General features: G+C 36.9%; 1 protein-coding gene across 29 annotated transcripts in view; it reads right to left on the bottom strand.

Annotated features, from left to right (window-relative positions):
- DLG2 (discs large MAGUK scaffold protein 2) overlaps positions 1 to 19,145 on the bottom strand; it is a 1,001,253-nt gene that overhangs the window by 241,775 nt on the left and 740,333 nt on the right. For 25 of the 29 annotated variants that reach the window (XM_039562448.1, XM_039562454.1, XM_039562457.1 and 22 more), the window contains one exon: positions 14,532 to 14,687. The exons of the other annotated variants lie outside the window; for them this stretch is intronic. In XM_039562448.1, coding sequence (XP_039418382.1) covers positions 14,532 to 14,687 — 156 coding nt within the window. The remainder of the gene's footprint in view (positions 1 to 14,531; positions 14,688 to 19,145) is intronic. 29 annotated transcript variants of the gene reach the window in all.

Below are 19,145 nucleotides of genomic sequence, written 5' to 3'. Positions count from 1 at the left end.
ACAGGGAAGCACAAGGAAACATGAATCAATCAATAGTCACAGTCAGATTTATACCAACAACTCATCTAACCTTAACTAGCACTAAAACGAGGAAGCTATTTTGGAACATGAGTATCTTGTGCCCATATTTATCCTGTGCACGTGAAGTGAGCTATCACTGCAGAATTTTGCCTCAGCTCTCCATGTGCTATTTTTGAAGAGAAATCAGTTCTGCTGAAAACCTCTGAGTTCCCTGAAATCAATGAACACTTCATATATGAAATATGAATTATTTGGATGATAAAAAACCTATGGAAGATAAGCTCATGCATTGGATGGTCATCCTTATTTTCAAATCTTGGATTCACAAGAAAGTTCCATGGCAATAGGCTCTTGTGTTTAGAATTCCTTTGATACACTACTTTATTGCAAGTTACACCTCTCTTCCAACATACCAGGGAAGTCTACTATTATAGAAAATACCTGTTCAAATAATCATATTTTTTAACCAGTGGAATTCTCCAAATACAGTTGGGTAAATACACATCAAGAAACCCAAAGAAGGTTCTGTCACTCATTACTCTGGATATAAAATGAGAACTTTTGTACCCAAGTTAAGTGGAATGGTTTCATTCCTGTTTCTTTCTTCTGGGCCAAAACAGGCCTGGATACATTCTACACTTTTGAAGCATCTAAATTAATTTAAATTTGTGTCTTATTATTAAACCCATGATAACTACTGTAGCTGCAGAATCCCTTTATATACAGATCAGAGATTGCAACACATCAGCCCCAAACAAAAACTCTTCCCTTTAAATGTGGATGCAGAATGTGTAAATTAGTGCTGGAAAAGATTAATTATTTCAATGTATGTATTTCACTGATGGCAACCCAGACCTGTTAAATATTCTTACAGTAAATGTTACAATATGCACGTCTCCAGTTGAGAATAGAGGTAAAACTGTCAGCATTTTTAAGACGAAAATACAACATAATTTCTTCTCACACGGAACTTCAGCTTATTCTCTACATAGAGACTGGTCTAAGCCTTAAGTGAGGAAACACTAGTATCATTTAAAGTGAATTTATTAGGACCTATTTTGATTCATTTTGCTTTTCTTGTTAGAAATATAAAGGGTCTTTACAGTACTACCAAATTCCTGGATATTGGTTAATCAGTCTATGAATCAACGTTCCCAATTCAAATGGTAGCTTCCACCTTTTTCCACTGATTGATTTTATAACTCAAATGAAGCTCTGTTAAAATTTCAGAATGGGAATTACACTGATTTAAATTCATATGTACAGTACTAAAATTTGAAGTTGCAAAAAGTACTCTTGATTTCTATTCTTTGTTTGCTGTCCCTTTTGGCAAGGGAATCTGAAGCTTCCTAGCTTCACTGAGGATTTCTATTAGGAGCTTAGTAAAGCCATTTACTCTCTCCATTTCTTCATCTCTAATAAAACCAAGACAAATGAGATGTCCAGACTCTTGCAGGGATTGGAATATTATTAAGGTAGACAAGATGAAAACTGTGTGCAAGCTGAAGAAATCCTGTCATTTTTCAAGCTGCATCAATGTTACATTTTTGTTAGTTGAAACTAATTAAACGGATTTCTTTCATTTTAAAGTGGTAATGCAAGAATAGCAGAACTGGAAAATTTAAACATGAAAACATGAAAGAAATTAAAGAAACCCGATGTGAAACACTTACAGCATATTCTATTTTACTGAAGAGCATATTTACATCAGTTTTTTATAAAAATCCCCTTTCTTATTATATAGTGATTACTTAGAACCACAACTTTACATTGCAGCATTGTATTTTGAAGTTTCTTGATGAACAACAGTCCATGCTACTTGATTTATTTAAGTCAACAGCAAATAGATTTGCCATTCCAACAATTTAGGAATTTATTTACCATGTAATGCTATTCTTTAAGAAGGATACACAGTAGTACAATCCAAATACATTGAGGCTTTTTGAGAAATAGTTGTGATGCTACAAAACATGATGTCATGTGGCGTGGCAGTCAGCCCTGACATGAAAACTGCTTAGAGTATTATGTTGCCATGTTTATTCCTGGTTTAACTCTAACAAAGTCATGTAATTCTCCTGCCTTTGCTGAGATATGATTTGGTTTTGGTATTGTAATGATCTTCCTTTGCAGACATCTGCTGTCTAATCCCACTTTTGTCAAAACACAAAACTCTACTCTTGCAATTAAATCAAATCACTATGGTATTGTACAAGATTGTATAAAAAAAAATAGGAAAACTAAGGAAAAGGAATCAGTTGAACATGATTCCTGTATTCTTATCATTGTCAGTATGGTTTGAGTCTTTGATATTTTGTTCCAAAGAACAATATGAGTACCCTAGCTGAAAGACCCATTTCTGTAATCCGTGGCGTACCAATGTGAATGCTAACTGTTAAGTGATGACTACAAGAACTATCTGTGAAACCAGGCAAAATCCATTAGGAAAAATACACTCAAACTTCCATCAGGAGTAAACTTCCTCTCTTTGTGTATTTCCCTTTCTAAATCCTGTAGACATACCAGTCAGGAGAAGTTTCATTTGAGCCTCAATAGTCTAGGCAGCACCTATGATTTCAATGACAATCACGAATTCATCACTGACTTCAGATATCTTTGTCACACAAGAATTCTTACACACTTTGACTGAAGCAGGATAATAAATGAAATGGTTGTAAAGGTTTGATATAAAAAATGAACAACCTCCACTCATACTGCTGCATATGAACTGTCAAAATCGAATTCTCTTCTGCATGGTGCAATGACAGCATTACGTGAGTTTATGTCCTACCCAAACCTGTATGACTTCTGCTTCCAACCAAGCCTGCACAGCCATGCTCTTACCACAGATACTACGTAAGTTCTCCTACCTGCAACTCATAGTCACCATACCTTGAACAGGCTCAGAGTTCTGATTATAGTTTATGCAATCTTCATCAGATCAGTAGCTGAACTGTCTACATGTTGCTAATTATACCCAAGTCAGCTATTAATCAATGTGGGCATTTATTGGAAGCAGGTTATTCTGCTTCATCAGCTAAGCTGCCTTGGCTGGAACCCACTCAGGACTTTGGTCTTGCATTGGGCTGCATAGGGGCACTGTACTACCAGTGAGGAGTAGCAAGTGATAATTGGCTTCCCTACTGTGTACTCCACCCGTGTGGGCTTCAGTGCAGTTCAGTGCACATCCTAACATGCTCCCTTTCTACACTATGATGGTTTCATTCTGCTTTTTAGGAAAGCTCGATTGCAGATACAGTCATTACTATTTAGGACTCAGCTGCTAGAGTTGTATTCTTTTCCCTTCTTCCCACTTCATAAGTGTAGTGATTTCAACATCATAAAAGCAAGAACTATAATGATCCTCAAAAGATAAAGCAAACAACTCCAATTATCTGTGAAACGATGCATTTTCTGCATGGAGTATTGAAATACTCTGGCAAAAGACATTGTCTATGCATCTCCCTGGGGACTCTAAAGTATCTCTTCATGTATTTCCTTAACAATATTGAAATTTCAATTTTGAAAGTCAAACTAGAAGTTCCCCTTCCCTTTGTCAGCTAAAAAATGTATTTTAGTATCTTGTCACTTCCACTGACCTTGCTTTTTCTGCAGTAACAGTAGTAGTTTTATGCACTATAAGCATTATTAAAAAAAAATCAGATAAGGTAGTTGCTTCTGGTATTCTTTAAAAATGAAATAAAAACCTTTTAAAGAATTAATTCTTTTAAATCCCCAAACATTAACAAATTCTACATAAAAATTTACAATGACAACTTGGCTAAATTTAGGTACAACCCAGAAAGGTCAGTTGCATAACTAGATGTTCACAAAATTCAGGGATGTTTAGAGCTTGTAACTCTTTCTGCATACCTAATGTATGGGTTTTTTTCCTTTTATTTCTTGCTAGAACAAAAAGAAAACCTCTTCTCAGTGACTTCATAGTGATACAGGAGCTTATAATGACTGGTTTACGATGAACTCCTGCGTCAGTTTGTCCTACTACTGCAAATTGGCACTGAATATCTCAGCGTATGTACATATGTTTTATCAAGGGCAGTTCTTTTCCTGGCCTTTTCAATGTTTCCTACCAAAACTCAAGCTCAGGATTTTGTATTTCCCCTGTACTTGTGTGTAATAAATAAGCATCCATCTTTCTTCTCCCCCTTTCCTCTGTTCCCTGCCCACCCCGTACTACTTCTCAAATTAATACCCTTAAGAAACTATGTTGAAGTACAGTAACTGTGTAACGTACGTTGCCAAAAAATTACCTCTGAAGCTCCCCTTTTCCCTTATTCAGTTTCAAAACAAGGTTTCAGTATTTTCAAAATCCCAAGGATTTTGGTTCAGATCCCAAGGTCCTCTACAGGTAGTAGTAAGAAAGGTACCCTCTCTTTTGGGGACATTGACAATCAGTAAATTCAGAATAGCTTTCATTTGCTGTGTTGGTTTTTTAAAATTACATGTGGGGAAAATTTTGGATGCAAGTATTGAGACAGTAGTAGTAGGTGAGATCCACAGCCTCAGAGCTGCACAGCAGGTGTCTGAACAGCTCCCAGTAATAAACCAATGCTCTTAAAAATTTCTGTCTTTCTGCATAGCACAACTTTGTTATTTCCTAGACACACACTTTGAAAATATTGAACTAACGTGAAAAAAAATTACAGTGCAAATTTGTCAAAGAAGCTATGGAACTGGAAGAGAAACTCACTGAATATAGGCACAGTCCTAGTCTGCTAGGATAACATAAATTATCCTTCCAACTCTGAATGTATATTCTGAACTGAAGTGGAATCTACAACAGTAATTTTAAAGATCTGAAGTCATATTTAGATCTCACTTTAGGTTACATCATTAGGAGTTAAGACAACAAAATAAAAAAGCAACAAACCAAATAATTTTAAAGTAATGGCAAGATAATTTTGGTGGTCAAACACATAGCACCTCTAAATACCCAAGCCCCACAGTGATAGCTTTAAAATATTCTTTGCGAAGGACTGAGTTACTGTTTCTCACACCAAACAGGAAAGTGAGAAAATACTGAGACGAGTGAATTTGCTTTAATTAGGAAGGCAAAGGGGGCTGGTAAAGGGCTCTAGCAAGTATATGCTCAGACTGTTTTCTGTTTGAAAGGTGAAGAGAAGGAAAATTCAATAATCAAACTAACATATGGAGCAAAATTGTCATGGTTTGCAAAGCAATTGTATGCCAAACCATGGAATTTAAATAGAGATTCTTGCCTATAGATCTTTGGCCTATATTTCACTGGCTCAAATTTCACTTTTTAAATGTAATTTAGGTGCTTCCAAATCTGTGTTTTATTGGAAATCAGTTGGACTTTAGCTCATGAGATTATCTGAAAGCCCATCTTTCATTTTATGACAGCCAATTCTCTCAGTGGACTAATGAATCACATAGTAATTTAAAAAAATCTTATTATCTTCTGCATCTCTTAAATATTACAAATATTTATAGATTTATTTACATCAAAATGGATTTAAATAAATAAGGAAAGAATTTCAGCAATCCTCTCCATACCAAAATGAAAGTTTAACCTAAAATAAGGATGGTATTTATTCAGATGGCATTTAAAAACAACTAACTTAACTGTAGCACATGTACATAAATGTACTATATAGGTAAACGGGAGTTTATTTTTCCACAATTTCTTGTTTTCTTCTCTGCTATTTCTCCTGTTTTGATAAACTCCTTTGTAGTATTCGTATTGTCAGACTGAATCAGGGAACAACATGCAACAACTCCCCCAAAGTTATGTTGAGATTTTCAGTCCAGCTCAAATTTAAATGAGCACCTTAAAGTTTTGAGTGTTACGGTTTTCATTACTTGTATCACTCTGAAGTCTCTGCAGACGGTTCCAGTTATAAAGTCAATATTTTCAAAGAGCAACAAATGCTGTTTTTGAAACAGGAAATGTAAAGAGTTCTGATCAATAACTATTTCTGCAGTAACATGAGAAATAAAAAATAAATTTCGTCACATTTCTCTTATGATGGTTGCATGGCCTTTTAAAAACAAAGAAACAGCAGAAAAATGTGACCTCACTGTTTTAACCTTTGATTACTGAAATCCATTTTCCCTTTACCATGGGAAATAGTTATTATCCTTATAGACCCACAGAGGTACTTGTATGTTCTGATACTGGGAAAAAAAATTTGAAAAGGAAAACAAAATTATGTAGAAATTTTAGAGTAGACCCAGAATGTGGATCCCATCACATTCTGAGTTTTTTTAAACTTAGTATTGTTCTTTTTCTGGCTATTCCATTAATTAGTATTTTATACTTTTTGGAAAGAAGATGTAAAGTGAAATCACCAACTACAAGAGAGGAGGATCAAATTTAAACAACTCATTAGCTTTGCAATGCCTCCCACAACAGTGTCCTCAAATAGGCTTGCAGTATCATTGGCCCAGCACAGACTCAGAGACTACTTCCTCCTGATTTCTGTATCACAAACATGTTTTTAGATTTATCCTGCTCTGTTCAAAGTCAGACCTTATTTGACTTGATGAAATGAACAGAACTGGACATTATTGGAAAGTATCTATGTATAGAGCTTATTTCAACAAAAATAAATGGTGGTAAATAAATAAAACACAATCTGGGGGCCTGAGAGAGCACTACATTATTCCACTGTGATAAATGTAGTGCAAAAGAAGGCTAGTGCAGGGTTGAGGGAAGGTTCATTATTGCTGTTGTTATAATTCTCTTGCATTTCCCTGACAAACTACACTGCTGTAATGAGAGGTCTCACCCGCTTTCCACAACACCTTCCTTCACTCTGTTTAATTCTAATGATCACTCTTTTTCTATGCAGAAAACCTTGCATATCTCCACCTGCTGGAAATATCCTTTAAATCCAAGGGCTGCTGGTGGTGTCTGTAGACACGTGTCACCCATTTCACAACTGGACAAAATTGAAAGTTTTAATATTCCAAGGTCATACAACCTGTCAGTGGCACAGGCAAATATCTGTTTCCAGCCCTTTGCTCTAAGCAGAAAGCTTTCATGCTCTTTTCTGTGCAGTTACAACTCGGGAAACTATTCTTTTCCCAACAGGCACAGCATAGGGAGCCACAGCGTAGATTTATTTACCCTGCCTCCACAGTAATATTTAATTTCTAAGCTCAAAGAACTCTCTCATGGGGTAAAAAGAGTAATTTGTTCTCCAGGTTAAATTTATTCCTGGTTTTTCTGATGAGCCAAGACTCTACCAATTACTGTGACAGATGGAGTGATGATTTCTATGATGTGGAAACTTGTCCACAGGAATGAAACTGAAATCTCCAAACCCATCTCTCATAGTAGCCTTTAGACAGTTGTCAGGTAAAAATTGTCACTGTGGACAAAGTCTGAATTAGCGAATGGCTCCAGTAGCGTGTTACTGCAGCTCTGACACTTTCTGACAAATTTTTGTCGTTTATTCTGAATATACTTGAACCAGATAGAGAACCAATACATGGGTTTAAATTTCTCCCAACACTCAGAAGAATCTGAACATTGTGTTTGGATTTTTAGTACTCTATCTTTTTGGAAAGAATGTTTCGAGGTGATTTTCAGAGAGCAGAATGAGATGTTTGAGAGTCCTTACGTATATTGAAAACAGTAACGTATCTCACAGAAGTGACCATTTCAAACAAGAAAGTTTTTGTGTGAACTTGGTTAGGAACCAACTGGATTTTCATGGGATAGCCAGAAGCATCACTCCCGCCTTCTATTTAGGCAGTAAGTGCTGTAGCCAGAGTTAGTGGTGAATGGCAGCCTCTGAGGCAGACACCGGGCACAACTTCAGCTTGGAGGGTCATGGTCCACCACAACCTCCCCATGCCTGGTGACTGAATGCCCTGGCCACAACCCTTAGGCACAAAACCATTTAAAATAGTCTGATACTTGTCTAGTCTCCTGGTTCCAGTCTTCACCATTAATCCAAAAAAACCACATAGAAACTGACCTTTGATACTGCAGGAACATTTTCTGTGACTTAGAGACTGAGATTCAGAACTTGCTGGCATGGAAAGGAAGGAGACATCTTTTCTTTGTTTATGCATGTCTCTCTGTAGCTCTGCTTGTAATCAAAACAGCAGGAAATTTTTAATACTAGTGATTTAAAGATGTTTTCTTACTGAGAACTGATTTTTTTTCTTCTGTAAAGACATAGCAAAAAAAAATACTGCTACTTAACTGAACTGAATTAATATTTCTGTCTGTTTTATGAGCTAAGAATATACAGTTTAATTTTCATGGGTGCAGACTGTGAACAAAAGGAGATCTGTAGCACAAGAAAGCACATTATCTCTGAAAATCAAACCATATTAAAAAAATACGAAACATTTCCCAAATGACAGAGCAGAACAAACACCTTAATTATTCTCTTTTAAAAATTTTATTCTATTCTATTTAATGATAGTAGTTATTGTTCTTAATATAACTGAGAAGATTATTTTCCTGACAAAGCAAAGCAAATAGAATTAAGTGACTTTCTCAGCTGAAGAGAATTAGTCAGCAGCACAACTGCAAATAAAGCCCAGCAGCTCTAACCTGAAGCACACCCCCTCTTAACCTGAAAGGCTTCTGTAACTCTACATAATTAAACACTTGAACTGTAGAGGTTTTATGTCTTTACAGGTTAAGATTCTCCTGCAAGCATCTCTCTGAGCATCTAGAAGTTGCATCTTCCTAGCAATTTTAATTAATAGTGTTCAAAATAGAAGACTCCTCATTAAAAAAATGAAAGCACATAAGTGAGTTTATAGGAATGTTTGTGCTTATTAGGGTCAGAGATTCATGCACGCAAGACAGCATGAGAGCTGAGATTGAAAGGCAGCATCATTTTTCTTTCATTAACACTAACAGTTATACGACTGGATCATTTACTTGAAGAGAACACTTCAGTCAGGATTAAACAGAAATTATAGGAAACTGTTCCAGTTAAGACTTTCTAATTTGTTAATTGAAAGTGATAAAGAAAATCCACAATTAACTTCTATCATTTCCAAAAGATCCTTAAATAATTTAAAGGCCTCAGGAGGCTGATTCACAAGCAGGGACAATCTACATCAAATGCTGCATTTAAGTTGTAGACAGTTAATCAACAGAGTTTATGCTAATTGTGTTTTGCCTTATAACTAAAAAATACTGCAGGTCTGGAGCAGCAGATTTCAGAAGCAGCACAACCCTGTCAATCGTAATGTGCATGGAGTTGTATGCATCTGGGCTGCATCCTGCCACCCACTGTGATGTGTGCTTCTGCTGGTGAGTCAAGGTCTCCAAGCTTATTTTTAGAGAGGTCTAGGAGTTGAAGAAGTGCTTGAATTGCTAAAGATGTCCAGGCAGTGAAGGCTACAGCACTTACGTAGCTGATTCTCACTGAAATCAACAACAAAAGATGCTTCCCATCAGTATGAACATCAGCACCCAAGCCAGCCTTTGTGATAACCAGTTTAATCTCTTCAATTGCTTAGTGCTCTGTGCCTCTGAATGCCTAAATTTGTGTATAAGTATGCCTTAAAAATCACTTCTCAAAACAAAAACCCACAGTATTCACTTTCTAAAATGCCACTTTATGATTTTAGGGAACTACTTCTCTAAGAATTATTTTAACCAGGTATCTTATATTTTCAAAAGATGGGGTTTTTTTTGTGACTTAAGGTTAGTTTTCATTGGCACTGAATAACCTGAACCTCAGTATTGCCTATTTTTATGTTCAAAAATCCACAGAAAGAATTGTGTGCTTATTCCCCTCCACTGTCTTTAAGCAATGTTTTTTAGTAGTAGTACCTCGTTATATATAAGCCTGCTCTCTGTGTTGGATTGTGTAAAATGCAGGTCAGTCCTGAAGCTGATCTGTAGTTGTTAAAATATGAAGTACAAAGATGCTCCAATTCTGGTTTTAAATATTCAAGTAGTTACATCCATTTGATTCAAACAGACTATTTTCCCATTTTGTAATTGGTATTTGAAATTTCTACCAAAAAAAAAAAAGGCAAACAAAGAGAACTAAACAGTAGAAGTTATTTCTAAATTCAAGAAAGGTGGTTGTGTTTATGTGGGGCAAATTGAAGACTCAATTTCATAATACTGTTGCTTTTTTACTACTTGTTTGATAGGTCCCATTTTCAGGTTTCCAGGCACTTCAAAAAACACAAAATATGGCAAGATGTGTTTTGGGAGGTATAATTCCCATATTAAACACATGGGACTTAACAGGGGATGCTGAGTACTCCTGTACAATGTGAATTTCAATAAAGATGACAAGAGCCTCCCTGGAAGGCAGCCACACACAGGTACAGTTATATGCATCACTCTGACAATAAGCTTGCTCCCAGCAGGTTACTGGGAAGGAAAAGGCTGTGCAGTATTAATAACGAGAGAGTGAGTACCAGAGAGACTCACCATTCACACCTTCAAGTGCAGTTACCTTAACTTCCTCACGGGGTCTGTGAAAAGTGGTCAGCATCTCCTCAGTGGTCCCTTTGTGGCTTAAGGATCCCAGGGACCCCTAAAACTAAGTGGGGGTACCGTAGGCAGCAGTGCTCCAGCTGCAGAGACCACAGGAGTGTGGTGACCCTTCCGTGCCTACAGGGAGGCTGTGGGGACTCAGCCCCGCACTGGAAGCAGCATCACACATCAAGATTTTGGACATTACTGTCTCCTTACCCATATGCCTGCATCCATTTCAGCACACTTTTATTCCTGTGTCTCTTAGGAGTTACACAATGCTCAGTTACCCTTGAATACCCATGACAATGGCATGCTGTTTTCTTCAAGACTGCTCTAGAGACTTGTGCCAATGTTACCTTCTCTCCCTAATCCATAAGAAAGTAGAGGTGTTTCCAAAAACTGCTGTCATTAATCTGATTCATCAAATATCTTGAAATGAAAGCCAACCATTAGTTCCTTCCCTTCAAGTACTTAAAAAAAAAAAAAAACCAAACAAAAAACCCAAAAAAACCAATTTCAGGGCAGCCCTTTAACAAAAAGTATTCTGGCAACTAGAGGGCTGGAAAGATTTCATGGAAGACAAGGAAGTTAATTTTAGGTAAAACCAAAGCATTTTTCTAGCATGTCTTTGTAGAGGTGAATGCAATGAAGCTCTCTGCAAAGCCTGGGAACATTTTGTGCTATACAGTGTTGAAACAAAGTCTCATGTTTTTAACAGGAGTGTTACATCCATGAGATGTGATTTCCTTTCACTGCCAATAATCTTCTATTTGTAGACATAATAGTTAGTAATGACAGGGGCCAGAACATGAATACTCCACATCCATTCCCACATGGTGCTCTCAAAAGAAAACTTAATACTCCAAAATTCTCTCTCTACTCCTGCGTTCAATGGAACAGATTTTCAGCTGTTGCACATTGATATAGCCCTCTTAAAATCAATTCATATGAACCGATAACTCAATCAGAAAACTAATTACACTTATCCTAAAATGGAAGTACATCATTCTAGACCTCCAAATCTCCCAGGAGTTGACAGGCCACCATAAAAGCAAGGGTTATAAACTTGAATTTATTATAGACAAATAAAGCTTTGGCCTATGAATTCTCTGCCTATTAAGTTAATGAGCCTTGACAAAACAGTCATCTGAGGAGCAGCTGACAAATTTTCTGGAGCAGCAATTTGAAAGGCGTTGGCTGGCTTACAAACATTTCAGTTGGGAGAACATGGCATCATGTTCCTCTTCCTCTGGAAGAGTCATTTGTCAAACTAAATTTCTTGCAGATCAACAGCAGATTCCCAATACTGGAGCACTGAGATATGACAATATCTGCAATTACCAAAACAAGTAAATAACCCCTGTCATTTCCTCCCCAAACTTGAGGCTCACAAATGCTGATGAAGAACTCTTTCTAGGAAGTCTGCATGAAGACAGCAAGATACCTTTTTATTTTTGACTGGAGTTCGTTGAAGTGTTTAATGTGGAGGAAAAGAGCTTTGAGAAATTCAGATGAGGAGAGGGGGACCTTTTAAAATACCTGGTCAATATTTGGAAGATATTTTTTTTTTTAGTACAACTTCCCATAGAGATAGTGGTATGCCAGCTGTGGATTTAAAACAGGGTCTTTTATTGGATTAATTCTTCAAAACTTTCAACACAATACAGCCCTGAAACACATTGTCTTTGGGAAATTTAGGGTTGTGTACATTAAATACTCTTGCAAGAACAGCCACTTAGATTAGGGTAAAAATGAGATCAGTACTTTTCTGAAATCTGTTCTCCAACTGTGAGTACTGAGTCAATTTGGAAATTGAATCATGATCTGTTGTAAAGCTGTCACTTTCCTCACCAAAGGCATTTGCTGAAATATTATTTCAAATGTCTTCCTCCACACTCAACTATTCAGAGTCCTGTGGAAAAGATGACAGTACTGAGAACATGGAAAACTGTCGTATTTTCCATCTGAATGTTATTTCACAGTGTGAAGGAAGTACAAATTATAGTAATCAGTTGCCTCTGCAACAGCATGTAGCAGAGTATAGTGCAGAGCATTTAACCATGAGTTGTGTCTTTTCTCATACTTTATGTTCTTTTTGCAGTTTTTGTTGGACTACTGATTTAAACAAACTAATTAAATATACAGGGACTAGAGCTTAATATTACATGGAAGTAGACTGAAGATAAATGAAACCTTGTTCTTAAAGAGAATTGTTAACTCACACTCAGCAGAAGAATACCCAACTTTCCAAGTCCTGATGTCAGGTCATCAAATATCTGATGACCAAATATTGAGTCAACAGTAAAGCAAAAGAATGTACAGAATTATACATTCAAGGGGGATAATGGCACAGTTTTATGAGCTCTCCAGGGCTCCACTGATTATTGACTTCTAAATATGTGGTTGCAGGAAGCAGCCTTAACATAATCATTTTCCCCCAACCTCCCTCCATCGTAGTCATGTCTACAGAGATCAACCATTTAGCAATGTATTACCTCTCTCTGTGGTTAGCAAGGCACTCAACTCCATGGCCCCAACATCCCCCAGAATGCCTCATTCAATTTTCTATTTCAAGGTGGAACCTTCCTTTCCAAGGGGACCATTGTAAGACTCTTTCTATAACGAACTCTTGCATTTTTGTCTCATTCTAAAACCTCAGAAGCACTGTCATGCACAGATAAATTACCCATACTTACACTATACCTAAAGAACCAGAGAAATTTTACTACTTTTTGCCCACTTATTCCATTTAAGGTAATATTTGCAGGGAAATTAAAATATTATGGGTAGATCTGTTAGTGCCTGGCACCCTTGTGCAGAGATTTACACCTTCATAAAACATTGTACTAATCAAGGTGTTTCACACAAACTTGCACTGGGCTGAATATCACTTTGACCGCTTTGATTAAGCATCTTTTTAAAAATTCTAGAAGCTACACAGTTTTCATACTAACAAAGTGGTATCTTCTGCATGGTTTTGCCACATTTGTAACACTCTTTGCTAGTGTTTGTCTTCCTACTCTTTTTAAAGGAGCTTTCTATTTAATAGCACTGCAGTGCTGTTCACAGCTGTCTTCCTAACCCCTGGGGTTTCTTCCTGTTACTCTATTTTACATTAATTTATCATTTGACTTTCCACTTACACACTTCTGCTCTTCTCTTCCCACATTACTCTTTGCTTTGAAAAATGTTTTCTGTAGAAAATATCTATGATCAAAGCTCCAAACATAATTATTTTTCCTCCATTCTAGAATATAAAAGATGATAGAATTTTCCCTAACAAATTAAGCACTCTTGAAAAATTGTGCCTAACTCTTCCTCTATCTCCCAGATATTTGTTTGCAAATTGTTTACTACTATCCTTGTAGTCTATGGAAAAATAGTTGGGTTTTACTAGCATACAGTTTTGGATAGTCTGCTTTCCTTCATTAAATATTTATCAGGAGGCAACCACTGACAATGTTTTACAGAAAGATCTTCCATTATTTCAGTTATGGAAATGTTCGTCATTTTAGGCTTTCCTAACTGTTCTCTCAGAGCACAGCTAGCCTAGGGAATGCTAAATTTTAGATGCATTCTTAACCATGATTTGGTGAGGGAGGTGATTATTTTTTGCTCTATTTCTTCTGAATGGCTTAGGCAGCTGCCCTATAAACCCAAAGATGCTCAGTGAACTAAGTATGCACAACAAAGGAATAAAGTGACTGATTCAAAAAAAATTACTACAGCTTTCAGTGAAGTCTTGGTCACTTTCCATACTCAAAGAGAAAAAAACACTGAATTCAGTTGCAAAATGTGGTACATATTATGTAACCTATTTTAGAACACCATTCCAATGGATCAAAACATTGCCTGTGTTCATCACTGGATTTTGGATGACCAAAATTATATACCACGGTAGCATGTATCTTCCAGTGGTGCAGATGTGAAAGCATGGTTAAAAATAAGCACAAGCTATAGAAAAAGATCTATGGTGAAGATGCAAACTATGAGATAAATCCAGTGATGTTCATGCACTCTAACAAAGGAGGTGAGGAAGAAGCGCATGCAGTACCTGGTGATCTCAGAGTCAGGGAGCAGGCCTACGTGGTAGTGGGGGTAGGGAGCTGTAAGAAGGAAGCTTTTGTCACACTCGACAGGGGAATAGTGCCTAGGAGAAGGTGGTTTATCACACAGTTTGTTCACAGTGCTGTAAACAGGTTCAGGAGGCCTGGTGATACAGAGACAAGAGTAAAAGATCAGGTGCATATTAGTTGCTGAGAATATAGAGAAAACACAGCAATCATTTTAAAAGCATGCATAGCATATCTATCAAGACCTTTTCAGTGGGGCTTTTCCAAGTAAAGTGTGCTGTTAAAGGAACTGTTAGAGTTTGGTAACAGTAGTATGGCATTCAAGTAGCTGCATATAAAGATATACACAATACAAGTGGACCATAAAACTGCTCTCTGGGAAGTGTGGCACTTAAAGTGAGTATCTTGTCTCTGAAGTTGAGAAAGTGAGGCCATACTCTGCTTTCCCCCATACGCTGCTTTCTTTTCCTCTTTTTTTAATCTAACATTACTTCTACACAGCTTTCAGTATCTTAATTTTGAGCACAGCATAGAAGAAAATATGCTTGTTACCTGAAAAAGAAGTATTTTTTACCCATTAATTTATAATATAGATGAAGTACATATTACTTGTTAATACAACATACTCTTGTGTCCCAGTGAGCTGGGACTTTGCAAGTAGAGCTATTGTCAAATTGACCCATATCCTATAAAAACACTGATGGTAATAAACTCTGTGAGCAATTCATCTCATTGGCAGGCAATTCATTGCGTTTCAAGAGTTCTTTGCACTCTTTCCAGATTCAGCCTTCAAAATGTGATTATGCAGACCACATCTGAAAAACAGCTAACCTCATTGCCAAGGCTACTGCAATCGCACTTGCAGTGCTGCTCTAAGTTGCAAACAGCAGCCTGTGAAGTTAGATACAAAGAGTAAGATCTTAAAACTAAAATTTCTCCCCTGCTGCCTAGAGCCACCTGCCTGGGGGAGGCAATACTTACCACAACCCTCCCAGGAGCCGTCTGGGAGAGGGGAGAAGGGAATGCAGCCTTTTGTACCAAGCAGCCAGGGATCCGCAGGAGACGAACAGCAGCAGTTTAAAAAACAAACCCACACCACATCCCCAGTAAATCTCCCACCTTGTAATTTCCCTGACTTGGCCCCAGGACATACGTCAAGGCCCACTGGCAGAGTGAAACTCGTCTCATTGTTTCCTGACATTTCTGCTCTAAAGAGTGTCAAGGGTCAATTGCTATCATATCCACACTTTTGCCAGAAGATCCAGGGTATGCCACTGCCTTTAATCACTGTCATACAATATTAGCTAGATGGAAATCTTATTTCAGAAGCCTGAAAATATCAAGAGGCCGAGAAGTTAATGAACTTTTTTTGTTCTTCTGGCGGCATTATGCCTCACATGGGTGTGGGTTTTGCTGTGACTTTCACAGGTACCAGAATTTATTACAGTTGTGGATGTGCTGGCAGATACAGAGAACCTAATTTCCTTTGTTACCTTCTGGGTTTCTCCTTTGGGGGAAAAGGAGTAGCTGCTTTACTTAAAAATTGGTCTCACTCAATGCTAATAACATTATTCATAGCAATCTGACACATGATTTGAGAACTCTCTGCGTCTGAATTTCCCAGGGAAAACTTTACAGTTAAAGAAACGGCAATTTAAGATTACCAAATAGCAAAATAGCAAAGCTGTCACTCATTTGGTTATAAAGTATTGTGTCATGCACTCAGTAAAATCCCTTTAAAAACATTTAAGGTAGCAATCATTTTTTATCAGTATATTTCACTTGCTTTAGAGGGCTGGATTTAATAATTTATTTACTAAATCAATTGTTGCTTTCAATTAAAAGAAAATGCAGAGAAAAAATATTCAATTGCACTTTTTTCCAATACTGCCTTTTATTCCCTTAGAAACCACTTCTGCTTTTAGGCAATAATGAAAGAACAAGTACAAATATCAAGCATAAATGATACCTACTAAGAAAATCGAAGAAATATTGCCCCAGTGCAGGAAGATGAATAAAAACTGTACATTTCTCCACGGCTTAAAACACTAACTAGTCCATAAAAAATTTGTTAGTGTCCTATATTCAAGTTAATTGTCTTCTCTGAGTCGTAGACGACATCAGTGCTGCTACCCCTTGGATACACTGTGAATGCTCAAACTACACTGAGTCATCAGTCAGTGACCATCCAACCTCATGCTGAGACACAAATCATGCCACAGAGATGGATAGATATGAGGAATTTCTTTGTTAATTGGCAGTTACAAGCTGCTTCTGAAAGCAGAATGAAGTCAAACATTCACCATCTACCTAGTTATTGAGACCAAATTAGTCCTTCAAGTATAAACGCAGAGTCCTAACAAACTGTCTTATGAGGCTCAGCGAATTTTAAAACATTTAGCAAATGTTAGCATGTTTTAAAACATTTTTCAAACATTTTTCACTCCATTCAGTCTTGCTGGGTGGTAAAATAACAGGAAACTGGAACAAGTCTGAGTATAAAGTCCTGATATTACGTAAGTGGTACTGTGACGTAGTTACCATCATGTCCTCAGTATGTGAGCTGCAGAGAGAGGTCTTAAGGCTAAGAAAAGGAATTAATACTTCTTATCCTTTTAAAACTTGGACTCTTTGGTTAGAAGAGGATTCAGGGTATCAGCTAATTCCAGTTATGAGTGCACTTCTTGTAAGGCCTTTGAAATGGTCTGAGATCACCAAAGCCACCGAATTCCCATCAGATGCCACTCTCTTCAAGGTCATGGAGAACATGGACTGCACTGGTCCTTTAGATGCCTCTATCCTATTCAGATGCATAGGCTAACAACTGCCAGCTGCATAGCTGGGCTCTGACTGCGTTTTATTGGCACAGAAAAGCAAGAAATTGGAAAAAAAGCACAGTACATAACATCCAGTGTCCAGGATAAGTATAAACTTATTTTCTCTCTCAATTTGGTTTAGTAAATATGAATTAAGTAGTGTAAAAATATTTGAAAGTTGGGATAAAAAATATAAAGTAAAAGAATGATTAAAATTATATGGGGCACTGTTCTTCTCATACAAACTGTGTTCCATATAGGCCATTAATCACAAAATTAATATGAGATACTTGCTGCAACAGCCAGTCTTCAAATACCCTCCTGATTCTTCACCTTCTCTATGGCAAACTAGTACTTAACTACAATAGTACCCACCTACTCTGGAAGAAAACAATCCCCTATTTTAAAAAAAGAAGACTATGAAGACCACCTGACTTTATTAAATAGTTTGTTCTAATGCTGCATTTTCTCATGTCATTTGTATGTCCCCTCACAGAAAGAAGAAAGAACTTCTTTCCAAAGGGATCAGCCCACCTGATAAATCCTGTCTCGCACATCCTCTCCAGTGCTATGACAGAGACAGATTATCCTCTCTCAAAGCATGGGATAATGAGAGTGCTATTTAGAAAGAGTTTTTAATGTGCCCTTCTGAAAAAATACAGCCAAGGTCACCTCAACTTTTCTTGCAAAAATAATTAAGAGCCAGATTGAACATAAACATTGAAGCCTTACACTATGATGCACTAATTCTTCAAATGAATTTAAAAACATGTAGCAAGCCATTTAGCATGCTTTAAGAAAAGTGTAAAGGCTAGATATATATTATTTAAGGACTGATTCATGGTAGTTTCTGTGCAATTGCATCACTTTCAGGTACAGCAGGTACAGCTTCAGAGGTTTTATTTAAAAATAAATACTAAGAAGTTTTTGAAACTTTATTTGAGGAAGAACAAAGAACTATATTGTGAAATTTCTTTTGTCCATTATCTTCATTTTTGTTAATACCTTTGCATAAAAAATCCCCTTAAAATGCCAAATGTGTGAATATTACTGTATACATCTTCAATAACTGCAATAAATACTCTTTTAAAGAGTAATTATGTAATATGGATCTACTCTGAAAAATAAACTAACTTCTGCTGTAACTTATTAGTCAGATCTGCTTCCTTTCTGCCTTTAAACTGTTTATTTAGTTACAAACAGACATCCCAGTTCTCTTTGTCGATGAGATAAAAACAAAGTTTTGTGATAAATGAGACCAGCCACCACTAGGTCTGGATGGATAGCAACAATTATGTTAGCCTGAGAATCAGGGACACAACAGTAAAGGAAAGGCAACAGAAAATGTAAGTAATAAACATAAGTAGCAACGGAGCATGGCTTGAACATGCCCCAGTAGATCAACTCACAGGACAGAGAACCGAATCACTCCATGCCAAAGGTAAGCTTTAAAATGGTAACATGAACAGCAGAGAGTCACTCTTCCAGCAAGAAAATAAAAAATAAGAAAAATTGAAAGCTGGAATTGTTATTCAATACAGATATAACAGCAGTGAGGCACAACTCTCACAGAAAGGTAGAACTAATTGGTGGAAAAGATAACAGTAACAGTGGGAGGTAGAAAATTCGTCTAACACTAGTTTTATTGATTTATTTCATAACAGATTGTGTAAAGAGAGTGAATCTTCCTTGTTGTTTGCAGTCCTAATTATTCCTTGTTTAGATCATCATTGTTTTTTTGTTTCAGGATGACTTAATTGAGGAACAGAAGTTATAAGA

Source organism: Corvus cornix, chromosome 1 (assembly GCF_000738735.6).
Source record: "Corvus cornix cornix isolate S_Up_H32 chromosome 1, ASM73873v5, whole genome shotgun sequence".
NCBI lineage: Eukaryota > Metazoa > Chordata > Aves > Passeriformes > Corvidae > Corvus > Corvus cornix.
This window is presented reverse-complemented; position numbering and strand designations above follow the sequence as displayed.